This window comes from Petaurus breviceps, unplaced genomic scaffold, assembly GCF_028583685.1.
Source record: "Petaurus breviceps papuanus isolate PSGF00001 unplaced genomic scaffold, PetGlider_PUasm1.0 207, whole genome shotgun sequence".
NCBI lineage: Eukaryota > Metazoa > Chordata > Mammalia > Diprotodontia > Petauridae > Petaurus > Petaurus breviceps.
In genome coordinates this window covers 29662129-29683179 of record NW_027185850.1, presented here as the reverse complement: position 1 = coordinate 29683179, position 21051 = coordinate 29662129, and the positions used below count along the sequence as shown (strand labels likewise).

The 21051-nt window shown below is 42.6% G+C and overlaps 2 protein-coding genes across 5 annotated transcripts in view; one reads left to right on the top strand and one right to left on the bottom strand.

Annotated features, from left to right (window-relative positions):
- The window catches only part of LOC138165029 (nuclear autoantigenic sperm protein-like), a 570370-nt gene that overhangs the window by 181278 nt on the left and 368041 nt on the right, over positions 1–21051 (top strand). The window lies entirely within an intron of this gene.
- LOC138165024 (vasculin-like protein 1) overlaps positions 1–21051 on the bottom strand; it is an 80738-nt gene that overhangs the window by 17925 nt on the left and 41762 nt on the right. For all 4 annotated transcript variants that reach the window (XM_069093087.1, XM_069093090.1, XM_069093088.1 and 1 more), the window contains 4 exons: positions 16641–16770; positions 15911–16197; positions 12052–12124; positions 6415–6608 (listed from right to left, as the gene is read on the bottom strand). In XM_069093087.1, the coding sequence (XP_068949188.1) occupies positions 6415–6608; positions 12052–12124; positions 15911–16197; positions 16641–16770 (684 nt within the window). The remainder of the gene's footprint in view (positions 1–6414; positions 6609–12051; positions 12125–15910; positions 16198–16640; positions 16771–21051) is intronic.

Here is a 21051-nt window from a genome sequence, read left to right as displayed (position 1 = left end):
ATAGGTAAACTAGGGGACGGTGGTGATCTGAAAACCTAGAGACAAGAGAGTACCCAGGAGATCAACAGTGTCAAAAGTTGCAGAGAGGTCAAAAAGGATGGGGATTAAGAAAAGGTCACTAGATTTGGCAACTAAAAGGTCGTTACTAATTTTGGAGGAAGCAGTTTCAGATGAATGATGAATTCAGAAGCCAGACTTTGTTAAGAACAGAGTAAGAAGACAGAAAGTAGAGACACTTAATGTGGACTTCTCGAGTTTAGCCCTACAAGGTAAGAAGAAATATAGGACAACAGTTAACAGAGACAGAAGGACCAAGTGAGAGTTTTTTGAGGAAGGGGGAGACACAGGCATATCTGTAGTCAGTAGGGAAGCAGCCAGTAGACATAAAGAGACAGAAGATAAAGAAGAAAAAATGAGATTGATGTTTTATGACTTGCCTGATGCTATCATCAGAGGGTCACTTAATAAGGCTTTATCTGTAGCAATTTCTTAGGAAATATTTTTTTTTGAGGAGGGAAGGCAAGGTCACACTACAAGCAAGTATCAAGTGTCTGAATCTGGATTTGAACTCAGGTCCTCCTGAGGGCCTGTGTTCAATTCACTGAGCCCCCTAGCTGCCCCTCTTAGGAATCAAACTAATGAATGAACAACATTTATTAAGCAATTTGTATGTTCCAGACACTGGGGAAACAAATTAAAAAAAATCTAGGGAGTTTCTGCTTTCAAGGACTTTACATTCTAAACAGAGAAGAGAACACACACAAGGAAGCAGCAGTCTTATAAGGGGGATCTGGTTTGGGAAGTCACAGGGATTGTAACTCTTAACTGCACTCTTCATCTTCATTCTGATCTCCAATGCCGCCAACTCTCAGTTCTTTCCCAAGTCATAACCCTTGCATCTCTTTCCTTCACTTCAGATCCCTTGGAGAACCAGAGCTGAAGAGATGACGAACTTGAGTGCAAGCAGAATCCAAACAGAAGACTACTTCAGTAGCTCAAGTGTTTAAGTGATGAGGGTCTGGCACTAGAGTTGGTAAAATCAATGGCCCATGGCAACAGACTGAATTTGGGTGATTAGAGAATAGTTGAGGCCGTGAGCTTGGGGCACTGTAAGGATGGTAGTGCTTTGGTAAGAAAGGAAGGAAGGGGGCGGCTAGGTGGCACAGTGAGTAAAACGCTGGCCCCGGAGTCAGGAGGACCCGAGTTCGGTTCTAGCCTCAGACACTTAACACCCACACACAAAAAAACTAGCCGTGTAACCTTGGATAAGTTACTTAACCCTAACTGCCCTCCAAAAGGCAAAAAAAAAAAAACCCCACACATACACACACATATGTATCTGCGGGACATCCAGTTTAAGATATCCGATAGGCAGTTGGCGATTTGAGAATGGAGGGCAGGGCACAAGAGATGTTAGGGCTGGATTCCTAAGCCTGAAGTTGAAAATCCATCCATATAAGTTGCTGAGATCATCAAGGGGAAATAGTATATAAAAAGAAGATAAAATGGCCCAGGACAAAGCATTTAAGGGATATGCACTGCAGTTAGAGGACAAGGCCTGAATAAAGATCCAATCAGAAAGACAGAAGTGGTCAGACAGATGAGAGGAGATTATCAGTGATATTAAAACTTCAAAAGAAAAGGATACAAAGGAGAAAATAGTGACTGATAGCATTAAGAGCTGCAGAGAAGTAATGAATGGAAAAGGAAGGGAAAAAGCATTTATTAAGCACAAAACTACGTGCCAGGAACTGTGCTGAATGCTAAAGGATATTATCTCAGTTGTTCCTCACAACTCTTTAAGGTAGTTATTATTATGATCTCCATTTTAAAGTTGAGGAAATTAAGAGATTAAGTGACTTTTCCAGGGTTACACAGGTAGTAAGTGACTGAGGGTGGAACTGAACTACGGTCTTCCTGACTATGCTGGAGAAAAGGTCATTAGATTTACCAATTCAATGGTAACTCTGGTAAGAGCTGTTTCTATTCAGCTGACTGCTGAGTCTGGAGGCCAGAATGAAAAAGAGAGGGAGAGGACAGGAAGTAAAGGATCTGAATGTAGAAGGTCTTCTCAAGAAGGTTAGTCAGAAAAGCGAGGAGAGACACAGGACAACAGCTAGTGGGGATTGATGTCAAGTTTCTGAGGCTGGAGGAGCCAGGAACATGTTTGTAGGTAGAAGGAAGGAGCCAGAAGACAGGAAGAGATGAAAAATTCATCATTTCTGCCTTCACATTTCTTATATTTATCCCTTCTCTGCACTCTCACAGCGATATCTTTGGTATGGACACTCATCACCTCACAAGGGACGCTTGCTATGGGGTTGCCATCTGGTCTTCCTGACTCATTTCTCTCCTCACTTCAGTCCATCCTTCACTGTTGCTATAGAGATCTTTATAAAGCACAGATCTAATCAATCCCCCTAACCAATAAACTCTAATGGTTTCCTATCACCTCCAGGATCAAATAGAAAATCTTTTGGCTGGTTTTTTAAAGCCCTTCATAACCTGGCTCTTCCCTACCTCGCCAGTCTTCTTACACCTTCTCCCCTCCTTGTTGTCTGCAAACCAGGGACATAGACCAGCCTGCTGGTCCTTGCACGATACTCTGACTGCGGCTCCTCTTCGCGGGCTCTCTCCCATCTGTGGAATGCTCCTTTTCCTCATCTCTTCTTCAAGGCCCCATTTAAGACTCAGTTCAAATCCTACCTTGTGGAAGAGGCCGTTCTCGTAGCCCCCTACCGCCTCTGCCTTCCTTTTGAGACTTGCTTCCACTTACAGCGGATACTTTCCACATGTATGTGTTACCTATGCATTCCTTGAGGGACGATAGAGATCATGTATTTGCCTTTGTTTGTATCCCCAAGCCTTAGTACAGTAGCTGATAAATAGTTAAGGACTTAATAAATTTGTGACTGACCAATAGTCCTTTTCTAGGTATGGTGGTACTGATGTAATTATTGTACCTACAGTTGGAGGTCAAAGATGTACACACACACACAGAGAGCAAGGAGGCTACTGTCACTGGATCACAGAGTACGTGGGGAGGGGGCAGGGATTAAGGAAAACGGTCACAGAGGAAAGTGGTGGGTTTGGGACAGGTAATCTCTAATATACATCCCAAGAATCAGAAGCCCATGACACTAGGACAGAAGCTAGAGCGCTGGGCCTTGGTCTCAGTCAGAGGCCAAAGCATGGCAGGAAGATGGCGAGACATGTGTGTAGTGGGTGTGAATGATTTTGATGTATGGATGGGAGACACCGTGGAGGAAGAGATCCTTCAAGATGGCATTCTGCTCTACCCAATCAATCCTGGAATCTTATCCTCTATTTTAGTCAACCGTGGGATAGTAAAGATATGGTTCCATGGTAGAAGCAAGTCTCTCTCTTCCCTCCTAATATGGTCATTCTCTAATACATCTGGACACAGGTCTCAAATACTTGTAGAGATGGAAAGTAGGTAGATAGACTGGGAGTTGTCAATATTCTCTTATTCATTTTTTTAAGTATTAATAAAGTTTGAGATTTTCCCATGCTTTGGCTATTTTCTACTCTTTCAAATCCCTTGTGAGCTGCTACAGTCCCCACAACTATAAGGCTACCAGCACAGAAGTACCCTTTGTAGACCTGGTCTAATGCAGATGCTTCTCCAGTCTTTGTTCTCTCTAGCACCATGTCTTATGTCCTATAGCTTGCCTTTCTATTAAAGGGATTCTTGGTAACCCAGTTCACTTCACTTTAAAGATGGAGAGAGAACAAATAAAACAAGGCAGAATTATCTTGAAGTCAGGGACTGTATTTCTGCCTTTCTTTGCATCCCTGGGGCTCAGCACTGTGCCAGGCACATAGATAGCTACTACCCTCTTCACATCTTGAAATAACTTCCTAACTAGTCTCCATCACTTAAATCTCTCCTCACTTCACTTCATGCTTCACACTGCTGACAAAATCAGTTTCATTAAATACAGATCGAATCATGTCACTGGAGACCTACTCAATCCCAGCAATTTCCTATTACCTTGAAGATCCAATAAACATTTATTTTAAAAGCCTTCACAAATTGGCTCCAACCTATCTTTCAGCCTCAGTGGACATTATCCTCACTCCTAAATTCTAGGTATAATCCAGCCTCCTGATCCTCAGACATGGTACTGTCTCCTGTCTTTAATCCTTTGCACTGACCATCCCCCTGGGTCTCAAATGCCTTCTGTCATTACTTTTCTTCCTTTAAGATTCAAATACCACCTTCTACACGTCTTTCCTGGTCCTTCTCATTGCTAATGTCTTCTCTAACTACTTTGTATTTATTAAAATTTAAATTTATGCTACATTTTTTTTAAAGCAATTGGAGTTAAGTAACTTGCTCAAGGTTACATGGCTAGTTTTTGTGCGTGTGTGTGGGTGTGAAGTATCTGAGGCCGGAACCGATGCCAGGTGTCCCGACTCTGGGGCCAGCGCTCTTACTCACTTCACCACCTGGCCGTCTGTATGCTGCATTTTAATGTACTTGTCACCCCTATTAGAATACAGTCAGCAGGGGCAGCCAGGTAGCACAGCGAGTAAGAGCACTGGGAGATCAAATCTGGGCTCAGATACTTAGCACCACACCCAGAAATAACTGGCCTTGTAACCTTGGGCAAGTTACTTAACCCTGATTGCTTTAAAAGGAAAAAAAGTCAGCTTCTTGCAAGTAGGGATTGTTTCACTTGTCCTTATTTCCCCAGGGCCTTGAACACAACAGGCACTTAATAAATACTTGCTGCCTGATTTTCACAGATTCTGACCTGAAAGTGCAGATATCATATTCTCTCTATATAGTCTGAGGGCCAACCATCCCTTTGCTCTAAGAATAATCCCTCTACTAGCTGGAATCTTGCTTCTCCTGGACCCTGCCCATCGATCACCTCCAATTTGTTTTGCTCTCTCACCTTCCTGTTGCTTCCTTTCCCTGTTATTTCACAAGTCCTTTCCTATCGCATTCCTTTCTTTCCTTGTCCTACTTGAACAAAGCATTTGCAGTTGTATCAGTATCTTTGCTGAGGTGGAAATTTCCTCCAGTGATGTAGATCAGTCAACAAGCCTTAAGTAAGTACCTACTGTGTGTCAGGCCCTGCGCTAATCACTACTGTAGAAAGAGAAGAATGCTCTCTCTGTTCTCAAGGACTTCCCAATCTAAGAGGACCATTAGATCATCAAACATTTCATAACCTTAAGAATCCCAGTCACCTGTGACATTGAAAAGTTGTGACACAGACATGATTGCAAGCTATATGTATCAAAGACAGGATCTGAACCCAGTCTTTGCCTTCTAATCTGTTAAATCCAGCCTTTAATAATTAGAAGCAGTTGGATGGTGTAGTGGATAGAGTACTGCATCTGGAGTCAAAGACTGGAGTTTAAATCGGGCTGTATGACTCTGGTCAAGTCATATAATCTGTTTCAGTTTCCTGAACTGCAAAATGGGGATAATAATAGCACCTACATCACAGAGTTGGAGTGAGAATCAAATATAATGGTTGAATCAAAGATAATGGTTGCAAAGCCATTAGTACATACTTATTCCTTTCCTAGTCTATTATACTAAACTATTCTCTCCTCAATCCTTGGTAGTCTGGCTTCCTTCTCAAAGATCATCTACAACCTAATTGTTAAGTCCAGTGGCCTCTGTTTCCCCTTTACTTCTTCACTACTGACTTCTGGGACAAATTGTGGCAGAACTCCCTGTCTCCTACCTCCTCTTAAACAAAGGCGTTTCTAAGATTCAGTTCTCTGCTGTTGGTGCTATTCTCCCTTGACTCCCACCCTTGTTACTTCAGTTCTCATCTCAATGCACAAGACACTTCCATGACCTAGCCCTGAGTTCCAGTCCCTCACAAATCCCCAAACTGTTTTCCTCACTGACTTGTGAGTCAGCTTTTTGTTTTGCTCATTCAGTTTTTTTCTTCCTCTTCCACTGGCTGGGAATATCTTTTTTCCTTCATCTACCCTGAAATACCCAGATCAAATGCTTCCTCTTCTATAGATCTTTCTCCTTTTGAAATTCTATTAGCAGCTGTTTGTACAATCATTTGGCAATGAATCCCATAGGACCCTATAAAATCTTATTTCTTATTTAATAGTTGATTTACATGTTTTGTTTCAAAGTACATGGTAAGTTATAGGAAGGGAGACTCTGCTTAACTGCTTTTTGTAAATACCATGACACCTCACCCAGCATGCAGTTAATCTGTAGATATGAGAGTTTTTTCACATAGACTAAGCTTGTTGGGATCAAGAACTATCAAAAACCATTCTTGGTTTTGTCCATAGCACCCACCAGTGCCAAGTTCTCAATAAATATTTGTTCAATTAATAAATAGAATGAAACTCAAGCTCTTTCTGCTCCAACTCAAAAGTCCTCATCCCACAAACTGGTACCTTGGAAGGAGGTGCTGCCGGCTTTGGGACGAGGTTTTTGTAGACACTTGGGACAATAGTTGTGGGCTTGTTCCCATTTGCAAGGTGAGGTCCTGGTGAGGTGAATGCAGCAGAGAAGGCAGCAGCAGGATCCTCTTTGGAAACCTTTTTGATGACCAGCATCTTGGTAGGTTGCTTGGCACTCGGAGGATTTTCTGTGAAAGACAGTAATTCAGAGAGGGTAGAAAAAAACAGTGCAGGCCTAGGCAGCAGGGACCCTCTAGCTCCTTAGCCCTTAATTTCTGGGGTGCACAAAAAGAACATGATCAGCAGAGTTTAAATTTCTTGAGCACTGGCTGTAGAGCCAGAGGAGCCAGGTTCACATCCTGCCTCTATACCTGGGACCACAAGTAAGACACAGAACCACCCTGGGCCTGAGTTTCCTTATGAGGGGGTTAGATTAGATGGCTTCCAAGGTCCCTCCCAACTCTAGACCTAAGGCAAGGATCCTTGAGGGCGCATAGGCAGAAAAATGCTTTCTGGGACAGAAACAAAGTCCCAGAAATATTGCCTTTCCCTTAACCCTGACCCAGTCCAGACTGTTCCACTGATCACAGGACGTGGAGGAGATGCAAGTCACCAAATCTACGTACTGCTCCTAGGGAACTGGAGGACCACCAGGCCTTGCCATCTGACCTACCTTGGCCTCTATGGTTCTCTAGGCTTTACCAACTACTTTGCCTCTATTCTCTCCAGATGCCTAGCAAAGCCAGGACCTTGGCCCCACACAATGATGCAGACTAAGTACTCCTAAGCCTTTCAATTTGCCCTGCAGCTGAACTTTCTTTTATATACTATCTTCCCAAGAGTGTGAGCTCCTTGAGAACAGGGACTGTCTCATTTTTTTTTGTTTGTCCCTAGAGTTGAGCACAGTGTTTGGTGCATAGTAAGCATTTAATAAATGCCTTTTCAATCATTCATTGGTTCATTCACAGGGGAAGTATTTAAAAAACGCTTACTGACTGAGCAGACTGATTGAACAGAGCCCCTCTCCTAAGCTATGGTGACTAGAAGGTGACAAAGATGAGACTGTGAACCTTCTGACACGAGGCAACAGCACTAAAAAGTCCCCTAAAGTACAGCTACTGTCTAGGAGAGACATTAGCAGCCCTCAAAAAAGATTGAAGACAAGGTGCAGATTGTCAGAAGCCTAGGATTTGTCACAGGGTACAAACAGTATGACCATTAGGGAGCCTTCTGAATCTAATTTACAGAAACCACATTTTGATTCTGTTTAGGTGAGTGAGAAGTAGGAAGAAGGAAGGAGTAGAGAAAAGAAGGAAGAAGGAAGAGGAAGAAGAAGAAGAAGAAGAGGAGGAGGAGGAGGAGGAGGAGAGTATGGCCTTTTAAGCAAAAAGAAAATGAGGGTCTGTGTCTTGTTCTAAGCAAATTCTCTAAAAGTACACCCTGGCTCCATCCCAAGGTGTCACACACTGGGATGGCTCCTCAAGAGTGATGTGTACTTGGTGGCTGCTCTAAAGAGAAAGGGAAAGGGAACAGGAAGGGAAAAGAGATATGAGGAGAAAATGGGGAGGGAAAGGAAAGGAGAAACTGAGAAGGAAAAGCAAGGGAGACAAGAGGAAAGGAAGGGAAGGGGGAGAGAGAAGGAGTTGGAGAAGAGGGAGAAAAAAAGGCTTGAATCTGTCATCTTAGTGTGGCTAATACTGGTTCTACTCACTGTCAAGTTTCTATTGTGGGTGGTTGAAAGGTATTTAGAGAGAAACCAAGAATATGATGGTAGTGACACCACATGCCTTGACAAACCAATGCTAGAATTGCAGACGTGCCTTTTAGTCTCCTTGGAGGAAGGTTCTTAGGTGCAGCCCTGGCTTCTCTCTTAACCTCTTAAATTGCTTGCCTATACTATTTCCAGATATGTGTGGAGGATGCAGCCAGTGGTTCTGGTAGCAGGGGCTTCAATGATTTCAGCAAATTTGACAGAGTGGAAGCATCATTACAGACAAATTATTTCGAAAAGGGAGAGTGTTAATTAGGAGGATCAGGCAAGGCTTCCCATAGGAGGGAGCATCTGAGTTGAGGCTATACTGAAGCTAGGGATTCTAAGAGGCAGGGGTAATAAGAGGGGCATTCTAAGCCTGGGGATAGCATGTACAAAGGTAGTGAATTCAGGAAAAGAAAGAGCGGGCAAGCCAGTTTAACTAGATTGTAGAATGTATGAAGGGGAAGCAATGTAAAAGAAGCCTTGAAAGATAGGTTAGAGCCAGACCATGAAGGGCTTTAAATGCCAAGTTAATGTGTTTGTATTTTATTCTAAAGAGAAAAGACCACTAAAGGTCTGTGAATAGGCAAGCGCCATGGTCAGCCATGAGTTTATGAATATTCTTTTGAGAGTTCCTAGGAAGATGGATTGAAGACGGGAAAGGCTGGAGGCTGGGAACTAAAAAAAAGAAGGCTACTGCATGAGTCTACATAAGAGATGGCAAGGGCCTAACCAAGGGCACTAGTTCCCCTCTGTAGTGTGTGAACAAAGGGAGAAGTAATGAGACTTGGCTACTTACCAGACACTGGTGAGGGAGACAGATGGAAGGACTAAGGTTTTTTTCTTTCTTTTGTTTTGTTTTTTGGAGGGCAGTTGGGGTTAAACAACTTGCCCAAGGTCACACGGCTTGTAAGTGTTAAGTGTCTGAGGCTGGATTTGAACTCAGGTTCCCCTGACTCCAGGGCCAGTGCTCTATTCACTGTGCCACCTAGCTGCCCTGAGGACCAAGGTTTAATGGGTAAATAGGAACCTGGGTGACTATGCCACCCTTAGCAGAGAATGAAGGGAAAGAGTTAAACTCTGGTCACAATAGTCTGAGATGCTCATGCAATCCAAGTCCTGAAGGCAGCCAGTGACTTAGGACTGGATACTGGGAGAGAGAATACAGTTGGGTGCCATCTGCCCAGAGCCTGAACCCATAGGAGCTGATGCCAAAGTAGAGAGAGAGAATTTCAGAGAGGGCAATGCTATCTCCCTTTAGATAGATAGATAGATAGATAGACACTCCCCAGATACATGTGGATATTCCAACAGTGTTTCACACAAAAATAAGAATCATAAAACCACAGCAATGGAAGGGAACTCTGTGTTCATCTCGTCTAACTTAGAGCTGAGAATTTTTGATACCCTCTCCACCAAGTAATGAGTCTCAGTTTGGAAACCTCCAGAGCTAGGGAGCCACTGGGAGGCTTACTCTCCAGCTTTGCTAGACATCTCTTGTGAGAGAGTTCTTCCTGGTATCAAGACAGTGCCCTGTCTTTCTCTACCTACTGCTTCTTAGAGCTGCTTTCTGAGAGACCAAGAACAGCAAGAGCAAGTCTAAATTGATTTTCTAGAATGCAATGATCACACACCCTCCAACTCCTTGGCCAAAACTCCTTTTTTTGGAGACTAAATGTCCTGCAACCTAACCAGTATGGGCTTAAGTCCCTGTATCACCACGGTCACCTCCAACTTGTCAAGATCTTCTTTAAAATGCAGCTCTCAGGGGTGGCTAGGTGGCGCAGTGAATAGATCACTGGCCCTGGAGTCAGAAGAACCTGAGTTCAAATCTGGCCTTGGACACTTGACACAAGTACTAGCTGTGTGACCTTGGGCAAGTCACTTAACCACAATTGCCCTACCTTCCACCCTCCAAAAAGGCCCAAAAAAAAAAAAAAAAAAGCAGCTCCCAGAATTTAACATGTTGCTCTAAATATAGTGTGCGACCAGGGCAGAATTAGGTTAGAATTCTACTCTCTCCATTCTAGAACAAAGGTTCTTGACCTTTACTATTTTGTGGACCCCTTAGGGAAGTTTATGAAGCATACAGATGCCTTCCCAGAACAATGTTTAAAATGCATAAAAAATTTTAAAACACAAACACAACACAAAGGAAAACATTTATATCTAATAAGTTTTCAAAATTAAAAAAAAAAAATCAAATTCACAGATCCCAGGTTAAGAACCTCTCTATTCTATAGGCAGTTTTCAGAGGATGAAATTAAAGATATCTATAAGCATATTAAAAAATGCTCTAAATCACTAATGATTAGAGAAATGCAAATCAAAACAACTCTGAGGTACTCCTCATCAGTCAGATTGGCTAAGATGATAAAACAGGAAAATAATAAATGCTAGAGAGGCTCTGGAAAAACTGGAACACTAGTGCATTTTTGGAGAAGTTGTGAAGTGATCCAACCATTCTGGAGAGCAATGTGGAACTATGCCCAAAGGTCTATAAATAAGTGCATACCCTTTGACCCAGCAATACCACTTCTAGGGTTGTATCCCAAAGAGATCATAGAAGTGGGAGGAGGACCTGTATGTAAAAAATATTTATAGCAGCTCTTTTTGTGGAGGCAAAGAATTGGAAATCAAGGGGATGCCCATCAATTGGGGAATAGCTGAGCAAGTTGTGGTGTATGAATGTAATGGAATACTATTGTGCTACAAGAAATGAGGAGCAGATGGACCTGGAGAGACTTATATAAAATGATGTTCAGTGAGAAGAGGAGAACCAGGAGAAATCTGTACACAATCACAGATGTTTTATAACATATGTGTGACGATCAACTCTGATAGACTGGGCTCCTCTCAGCAATATAAGGTTATAAGACAACTCCAAAAGACTTGTGATGGAAAGAGATATCCACACCCAGAGAAAGAGCTAGAGTCTGAATGCAGATTGAAGCAAACTATTCGCTCTCTTTCTTTTTCTTGTTTTGTTTTGATTCCTCTTTCCCAATGTTCATTCCATTGGTTATAATCCTTTACAATCTGACTAAAGTTTAATGTGAAGATAATTGTAGATCCTATATTTGATCACATGCTGCCATGGCGGGGTGTGGGAGGGGTAGGAGAGGGATGGGAAGAAAACTTGAAACTCAAAGGATTGTGGAACTGAATGTTGTAAACTAAAAGTAAATAAATTAATAAAAAAAAAAGTTTTGAAAATAAAAACAAAAAAGAACCTCTGTTCTAGATACTGTCTTTTAACATGTTTTAGAATTGGATTAGTTTTTTAAAACTGCCACACCCATAGTTAATTATTAGTACTACTATATTCCACTAAAAACCCAAGGTCCTTTTCTGTACAAACTATTGTGTTTACATATATATATATATACCGTTTTGTTGTGGGCTAGCAAATCAAAAAGCATTTATTAAGTACTTACTATGTGTGCTAACCATTAAGAATACTAAGAAAGGCAAAAATTCCTCCTGCCCTCAAGGACTACACATTCCAGTGGGGGAGGTAACACAGACAGAGCCATCCAGAGAAGACAGAATGTCTGGGAAAGGCCTTCCTTCGGAAGCAGTGTGGACTATCCTTAAGAAGGTGATTATTTTTAACATGCGAAGGACTTCATGTTTCTCTCTCTCAAATTCCACCTTCTCAATTTGGCCTGTAATTCTGGCCTGTCTACACTTGCTGATATACTTTATTACTTGCAGAAAGCCTTGCTGAACACTTTCTCACAAGGGGAACAATAATTACTGGGGCCAACAAAAGGAAAGTAATAAAAAGAAAATAATTTTGTTCCTTTCCCCCAAGTATGAGTCCAGTTTAGTTTATGCCCCCGGAATTTTCTAGGAGAGAAGGGAGCATCACATACCCCATACTCCAGAAGGGGTCCCAACAGGTCTGCTTGGATGATTCTGTTTCCCAGCTTCTGGATTCAAAGATGGCTGTAAAAACCAGTGAAAAACGTTAGTATAAAGCAGCTTATTTTGACCGTATCTTCTCTACAATAGCCAACATTGTAAAATGTAAGTGAAAATTATGTAAGAAGAAAGTCTAATATTTATCATATTTAGCAGTGTGCAAAGTAGGACAACAAACACCCAGTGACAGCCCAATGGGGTGGGTTGCTATATGGCTACTCAAAATTCAGTCCTAATCTTTTTGCCTACGGTCATGATTTCTTTACTTCAGAAATTTTACTGGACTGTTAGATGTTAAAATTCAATCCAAAGAATTTTTGAAGGTAACAAACACTGTCTGTGCTCAAAAGCTCTGCCCTCAGTCACACAAATGGGTTTTGTTTCATCCCTTTAATTCAGGAATGAAATATCACATGTCAAAAAAAAGCTTGTACCCCCACCCCTCCCTCCCTCCCCCCCAAACCCCCAGAAAACCAGGGCTCACTTGCCTGGGCTAAGAAAGATTCAGCTCAGTGCTTCTGAAGACAAGAATCAACCATAGTCACTGTTAACTACTGACTATTTTTCACATGTAAAAAGCACTTTCCTCACAATCCTAGTAGGGTAAAATGACCTACAGGCTTTCACAACCATTTTACAAAGGAGGCAACTGGGGTTCAGAGAAATCAGGAATGTCTTGCTCAGGGTCTCAAAGCTGGTACGTCTCAGAGCTAGGACAGGAGGCTGATCAGGTCTTTCTGATGACTTTAAGATCAACAGTTGTTCCTCATCACTCTAGCAGGCTGCCTCAACCATTCAGAGTGTCTAATAATACAGAAAAAGACCCTGTAGCCTATGAAAGTCACCAGGTAAAGGAAAATATACATGACCTTGGTGTCAAGGGCTTTCCAATATGATCAGGGAGATGAGATGTATAAAAATCACTCCAACATAAGCTAAATAAGTCATTATACACATAATACCATGGTGTCATAAAAGTATGTTTAACAAATCTCCATGGGAGTCCATGATCATGGGAGAAATGCTCTCTGACTGTGCCTGGGGGAGAATGAGGGTGGTAATTTGGGCAGCCTTAAAGAATTTCTACAGGAGAACTTGGGGAGTTGAGATGTGCAAAAGGGTATTTATTCAGGTAGCTGGAATAGAGTGTGCCAAAGCACAAAAGAGACAACATGCTGTGTATATTCCAGTTGGAAAGGTAAGTTTGGGTCAAGATCCTAGAAGGCTCTAACTGCCTGGCCTAAGAGTTTGTCCTTAACTGTTAGTCTAAAAGAACATTGATTTTAATAACTTCTGTCTCAGTATAAAGCTAGGCATGACATAGCAAATATTCATAGTGTTTCAAAGGCTGCTTTATGATGGAGTGAACTATGAAATCTGCTAACAGTTTTAGGAGAATAAAATTCAAGATGAGACAAATGTGATTTTGATCTTTTTGTATTCAGACAAATAGGAAAAAAAGACAATAAAATGCCAACAGTTGGGGCCCACTATTAGCTGGTACCAAATCATTTTCATTTTAAAAATTGGGGGTCTCAAGAAACTGTATCAAAGTGGAACCCCCCATTCTCTTAGAAATCCTAAGCATGTTAGTAAAGAAATGCCAATGAAAAAAAGATTAGGAAGTCTTAAGTTTCTGTTCATGTAGAAAAGCAGCAGATGGGTTTCCTCATAGGTAACTGTATAACAATGAAGTCTAGGAAAGGGATATGTGGTTAGTTTCAGAATATGTCCTAAATTTAAAAGTCAAAGATGTCATACTGACCCACAGCATATTCCTCACAACAACCCTGTGAGGTAGGTAGTAAAAATGACACTATTCCCATTTCAGAGAGAAAAGGGAGGCTCAGAGAAAGGGTCTGATTTGTCCAAGGTCAGGCAAGTGCTAAGTATAACAGGAAATATGACCTCAGGTCTTGTCAATCTAAGGCTTTTTGGATCACATCACACTGTTTGTCTGGTATTCTTTGGCCAGTAGTTCAGCATATGTTACTGTGGTCAAGAAGCAGTTGGGAGTGTCCATGCAAGATAACAGTAACAAGGTAATAAGACTACAAAACCTGGGTGCTTCCTTCTGCTGTCGGAGAGTAAGTGACATGGTGGGGTCAGGGAGATTCAGTATAAGGACAGACCTGCAAAGTGGGAAGATCAAAGACAATAATTGGGACTAGTGTGGGAGAAATAAACATGGGCTTAGCTCTGACAATGGAGGAGGAAGAGGCCTTCTCCAGAAGCTTCAGTGAGGGAAATGTAGGACAAAGACTTCCCAAAGTCAAGATACTGAGGGCAGAAAAGAGGAAAAAAAAAACTGACAGATAAAATCCTGCTGCTCGTGGGAAAAAAAAATACTGTATTAAGGGACATTAGGATTCTAGGTTCAAAATGCAGAATTAGACTGGGCTTTGGAAATCATCTCAGTTCAATCACCTGATTTTAACAGAGAAGAAAACAGCTCCTGAGATGGAAACTGGTTTGCCAGAAAGTAGGAGAGTGAGATGAGCCCAAATGACAAAGATCCTGGATTCTTCCCCTAACCAAGCTAATGTTAAGGAAGATACTTATATCTTCATACAACAAAAGTGTCCCTTAGTGTCATATTCAAGGCATGGATTAATGGGGAAAAAAAAATGATAAATGCAACCCAGGAGTATGAGTGATTGAATCTTGGTTCCTCCACCGATAAAATAAGGATCCTTTATTTCCTCATAAGACATCACATTAACAGCAACAATTTTCTCATTCATTCAAAGAATACCGAGTTTTACTACAACCATATATGACAAGATGTCATAAATGTAAAATAACAAAATTTTTCCCATATTTGTTATGTTTAAACTTTGCTAACAATTTTTGGGGGAGGAAGGGAGAATGGATGATTTCTAGATTTCTACTTACCAGAAGAAGCCTACTTGCTCTATTTCTGTTTTTTTTCCTCTTCCTTTGCCCTAAGCAAAGTAATTACTGCTAATGGACAGTAGAATCATAAGCCTGCAATCTGGGAGTAAACATGGGGCACTACAGCATTGTAAATGGATTTTTTCCCCCCAAACTATACCATGAAGTTTTTCTAGCTCACTACTTTAAAACACACTACATAAACTGAATGGTGGGTTTACATGCTAAGAGGCAGAGGTCAACACAGGAACTTCAGAGTTTGTGCCAACCATATGACCAGGTCTTTTGGTCACAATTTCTATGGGCACAAGCTATTTACTTTAGCAAAAGAAAGCAAGGACAAGAGAAGGAACTCCTAAAGATCAGCAGAAAACACAATCCCTCTGAGAGGGCACACTTTGTAATTAGAGCATCTTATCTAGGAACTCAAAATGCATAAGATGATTTATAACTCTGCAGTCTAGAAAATATCACTTTGCATGAAAGATGAAGCAACTGGCCCTAAAGATGCTAATCACTTGCTAACACTTTAAATAAGACTGAACATGACTAGCAGTAACAACTGCTCAGGGGTTCTCATAAAGCCCTCCCCTCTTCCTTTCAACTCTGTCTCCTTTCCTCTACAAAAGGTCTTTTAGACTTTGACCGAAGGGCTACAATTTAGTTTCTGGTCCTGGCTCTGTGACTCTTATTACCTTCCCCCTCTGGTCATAGTGTCTTGCTCTGTAAAATGAAGGGTTTGGACCAGATGTCCACTAATGTCTATGGCCTGATTCTAAACCTAAACTTAGTTATATCTACTTCTAGACTGTGTAGTTTCTTAAAAAAAAAAAAAAAATCTTGTTGCCAAAGGGTCCTGACTTCTGCTATTATTATGCCACAGCCTTAGCTGCCCTCAGAAAGTTCCACACTTACAAAGTCTTCCTCCTCAAACTGCAACTTCTCCGCCTTCTCTTCTTTCTTTTCTTCCCTGGCCTCAGTAGGTGGCTTTTCCTGAAAGGCAGAGCCCTTGCGGGAGTGGAAGCTGCCATTCCAGTGGCGGTGGGTCCCTGCTCCCCCCCCGCCGCGCTGGCTCACGCCATCGTGACCCCGGGCAGAGCCATGCCAACCGGACTGGTTCCCAGCGAGTCCGGCATGTGTGCCCTTGGAGACACCCGAATCTACGGAGTCATGGCGGAGCAGGGAGGGTTGGTGCCAGGAATCTAACGTGGAAAGGAAAAGCAACAACACGCGTCAATGTGGCTCTCTGCTGGGAGTGGAGGGGGCAGGCCAGGGGCCTCTGATCTGGCTGAAGGCCCTGCCAGTCAGCCAATGGCTAGTCTGATTAGTGTGTTTAGAATAATATGGATTATGAGATTGGATAACTGAGCTAGAATGATGAAAGTTCAACTTTTCTTTCAATGCCAATTCCTGGAAAGATCCCTTTCAACTGCAACAAATGGTTTTAAATCCATCAGAAGACAAGTCTCTCCCACCCAGTAGAGAGCCCAGCTCGTGTGGGTACGAGCAGTATAGCCTCTACCTAAGACAAGTTCCTACATGGAAGGAAGCAATGGTCTGCCTTCCTTCCTTCCATCTTTCCCAGGTGGTGCTTGCTGCACCAGATGGCTCTGATGTGAACAAGAGGACGCTGGGAATCACTCACCTCCTGGAGTCCGTAGGGGCCCATTGTTAAAAAAACCATCAGAGGAGTTATGTCTCCGGCGACTCACTCCAAATCGTCCTTCTCCTCGGGACAGGTGCTCTCCATGTTTTTCAAAGGTGGCTGCAGGAGACTAGGAAGAAAAAGACCAAAGAAGCAAATGCATGAGTAGTAGCCCAACCTAGGCCCCTCTGACTTCTTCCTGTGGGTCAAACTCAGACAGGATCAAGCCCCGACAGGGATAAAACATCACCATAGTTTAGGAGAAGCTCACTATAATGTCATGGGCAAAACACACCTTGTTTGAGTACGAAAACCATTCCACAATCTAAGCTCTAATGGACATTTCTGCACTAAACAATCACACACCCGGAATGCACTGCTTGCCTATCTTCATGGCTTTCAAAAGCCTTCACTTCCATCAGAGATTCAGTTCTATGTCCACCTCCTCCTTGTCTCTTTTATCACATTTTCCCCAACAAGCACTGTGTCTAAACTTAGTGATTAGAATCATGGTCTGAAAGGTGGAAAGGAACTTTCATCTAAAAGATATGCAATCTGGTTACATTTAATTTCATCAATGCAGTGAGTCTTGAGAGGATATGGGATGTGTCTAATGTTGCCTTCAAAGGGGATTCTGCGGGGGAGAGAGCCTCTGTTGTCTCTAACAAATCTAACCCCTCTAAACTATCTATCAATGTACAGGTCACATCTCTCTTGTCCCTAGACCTTCTTCCTTATCCCATTTACTCCATGGATTTTTGAGGTACTGTCTTTTTAAAAAAAATCCCAAAAAACCAAGATACTTCTTTCAAACCTACTCTTATGATGCTAAACACAGAGAAATACAGAACTATGCAGGCTGGGTCCACAATTTCAACTCAGGCCTTACTGCTTCTAACCATCTCACTTCTTGGTGACTATTCTAACCTTCATATACAATGGCAACTCCCTTTCCTCCTTATTTTACACGTCAAAGTCTCTTGACCCAACTCTCATTATTCTTTCATCTTTTGTTTTATTGCTGACAAATCTGTAGTCCTTTTCCTTGCTAAGATCAGCCCTCAATCCCTTCCCTTCCCATGTTCTCTAACAGTTTGCCCTTTTAATGTCCAGTTCACTCTTGCCTCCTAATTTTCAACTGTTCTTCATTCATTGGGTCTTTCCTTGTTGCCAAAAAATATGTCCAAATCTCCTACCTTAAAAAAAAAAAAAACTAACATTTATACAGCTTTAGGGTTTATAAAGCACTTATCTGACTCTCACCACAGCCCTGGAAGCTAGGTGTTACTATTTTTTTTTAAGCAATCAGGGTTAAGTAACTTGCTCAAGGTTACACAGCCAATTATTTCTGGGTGTGGTGCTGAGTATCTGAGCCCGGATTTGATCCAGGTCATCCCAACACTGCAGCTGGTGCTCTTACTCGCTGTGCTACCTGGCCGCCCCAGCTAGGTGTTACTATTACCCCCATTTTACAGATAAGGAAACTGTGGCTGAGAGAGGGTAAGAAATGACCTGCCCAAACCTGAGGCCAGACTTGAATTCAAATCTTCCTGACTTTTGAAGCAGATATATAACTCAGTGGATAGAAAGAGCACTGGGCCTGAAGTCAAGAAGACCCAAGCTCACATCCAACCTCAGACACCTCCTAGCTATGTGACCCTAAGCAAGTGACTTAACCTCTGTTTGCCTGACTCCACTGGAGAAGGAAACAATGAACCACTCCAGTATCTTTGCCAAGAAAACCAGAGGTCATGAAGAGTTGAAAATGACTGAACAACAACTGTCTTGACTCTAGGTCAAGCTCTTTCCTTACTCAGAGAAAAGATAGGCAAAATTCTTTAGGGAAAGACAAACCCAGGGAAAATGGGAAGCTCTTATGAAAGAAATTCTGAAGACATAAAAGAAACCTTTCTTATGAGGCAGCAAAGAAGAAGTGTCTGTCTGAAGACCCTGATGTGGATGCACTGAGATTCTAAAATGACATGTAAAATGAAATAACAGCAGATTCAAATAGTGGAAGATGAAAAACACATGGCATGGGGGATAAGTTTCAGGACTACAAAAAAAAGTCAGAACAAACTAAGGCTCATGTGAATGCTGTGGACAACAATAAGGGCATTTTTTAGTGGTACCCTGGAAAAAGAGAAGGATCAGGGACAGGATTTGAGAACGAGAAGAGGGAAGAAAATACTCAATTTTTATTTTGCTTCCTATTTTCTCCTTCAAGGAGAAGAAGAATGACAAGGGAGTCAAGACTGGAGGATTGAGAGGAAGAAGTGTACAGCTTAGCTTGACCACCAAGCCTCTTCCATAAAGATCTAGAAAACACACCAGATCAAACTCAGGAAATCCAAAAAAAAGTGACAGTGAGTCATCTTGCCACCCAAGAGCAGCTTAGGGAGACAGAACAAGTTTATACAGATGGGGATGAGATGTGGCCAGGAGTTTGAAGCTAGGAGCATTTCAGTACCCAGGGACTGAAGGAGGGTAACTAGTTCAGGGCTCGGGGATGGGTGTCATGTGGCACCCAATCTGTTTGGTTGCTTACTATATAGTTCTAGGCCACAGATCCAAGGCAAAGAATAAGTACTGGAAGCAAACAGTAGCTTTGGGGAATTGATCCCAGGAGCAGAAGGGGACTCATTTCTTGCCTATAGTGGAATGACCCAGGGAGAAGTCACAGACTATAAAGGGTACCCTGGAGTTCAGTTGTTCTGAACCTGAAGAGCCATCCATGAGGTTAAATAAGTGTGACTCAGTTGAGCAGCAGTCTGCTGGAACTCCCACCAAAGGAAAAGCTGCCAGACCCAAATGTGGGTCAGGAATGTACAAAGTTCAGAATAGGAGGACGGTGAACAGACACTGCCCCAGACTACATCCCTGCAGGAGCAGATTTAGCAGCAGGAGGTAAGAGGATAAGAGTTCAGGCCAGACATTCTTCTCAGAAATTCACTGAACCCAACATTAACATGAAGTCCAAAGTCAAGAAGATCAGAAGAAAGCAAACAAAGAAAAGAATCTGACCATAAAGAGCTAATTCTGGTAATAAGGAAGCTCAAGACACAAACACAGAAGAAAATGACATGAAGTCTACAAAGCCTCAAGGAAAAGAAATGTATATTGGACACAAGTCTAACAAGAATTCCTAGGAGAAATAAAGCAAGAGTTAAAAAAAAAAAAGAAGCTAAAAATGATCTTAAAAACCAAATGAGAGTAGTAGAGGAAAAAAAACAGGAAAAGAAGTAAAATCTAGGGATGAAAGAAATGGAGTCAATTAACACTTTGAAAAAAGGGGAATTAAACCTTTCTAAAAAAATAGTTAACTCCCTATTCCACGTTGCTGGCTCTGGTTCTTGCTTCAACAGTGTTTGGATGGAACAGATCCGGGGTCCCCTCAGCTCTCCTTTTTTAGCTTCAGCCTTCTGCAACCCTCCAGGCTGTGGGGCCAGCCACCCCCTGCCAGCCCCTGGGACCAGCCCCCACCTGTGAGACCAGCTGCCTCCTCACTCCGCGGTTGGTGCCATGAACTCTAGCTCCCAGATCCGCCAAAACTTCTCCTCCGAGACTGAGGCCACTGTCAACCGCCTGGCCAGCCTGTTCCTTCAGGTATCCTACTCCTACCTGTCCCTGGGTTTCTATTTCGATCGAGACGATGTCACTCTGCCCAGAGTGTTGCTTTTTTTCCGTGAGCTGGCGAAGGACAAATGCAAGGGCACCAAGCGCCTTATGCTGCTCCAGAACCTGCATCGGGGCCGTGTCCTCCTCCAGGCTGTGCAGAAATCTGCCCAAGATGAGTGGGGTCAAAGCTTGGATGCCATGCAGGCAGCCCTGAACCTGGAGAAGGGCCTGAATGAGGCCCTCCTGAAGCTGCACGCCCTGGGCTCGAGCCAAAGGTGATCCACATCTCTGCGACTTCCTAGAGAGCTACTACCTGGGTGCGGAGGTGAAGCTGCTGAAGCATCTGGGGGACCACCTGACCATGCTGCGCCACATGCAGGCAGACCCCCAGCCTGGGCTGGGCGAGTACCTGTTTGAGAGGCTGAGCCTGAAGCAGGACTAGGGGAACAGCCCCAGGGCCCAACCAAGACTGCCCACAATAAAGCTAGCTGCTCTCCAAAAAAAAAAAAAAAGTAACTCCCTGCTTGAGAAGAGTTGGCCAAATGGAAGTTAATGACTCCATGAGACATCAAGAAATAATAAAACAAAGTCAAAAGATGAAGAAGACAACAGTGAAGAAACAAAAGCCATGAACAAGCAATCTAGACATCCTATTTCAAGAAAAATTAAAACAAAACTTCCCAGTTACCTTAGAACCAGAGGGCCAAGTAAAAATGGAAAGAATTCGTCAGTCACCTCCTGAATGAAAACCCAAATTGAAAACTTGCTGGAATATTATAGTCAAAATCCAGAG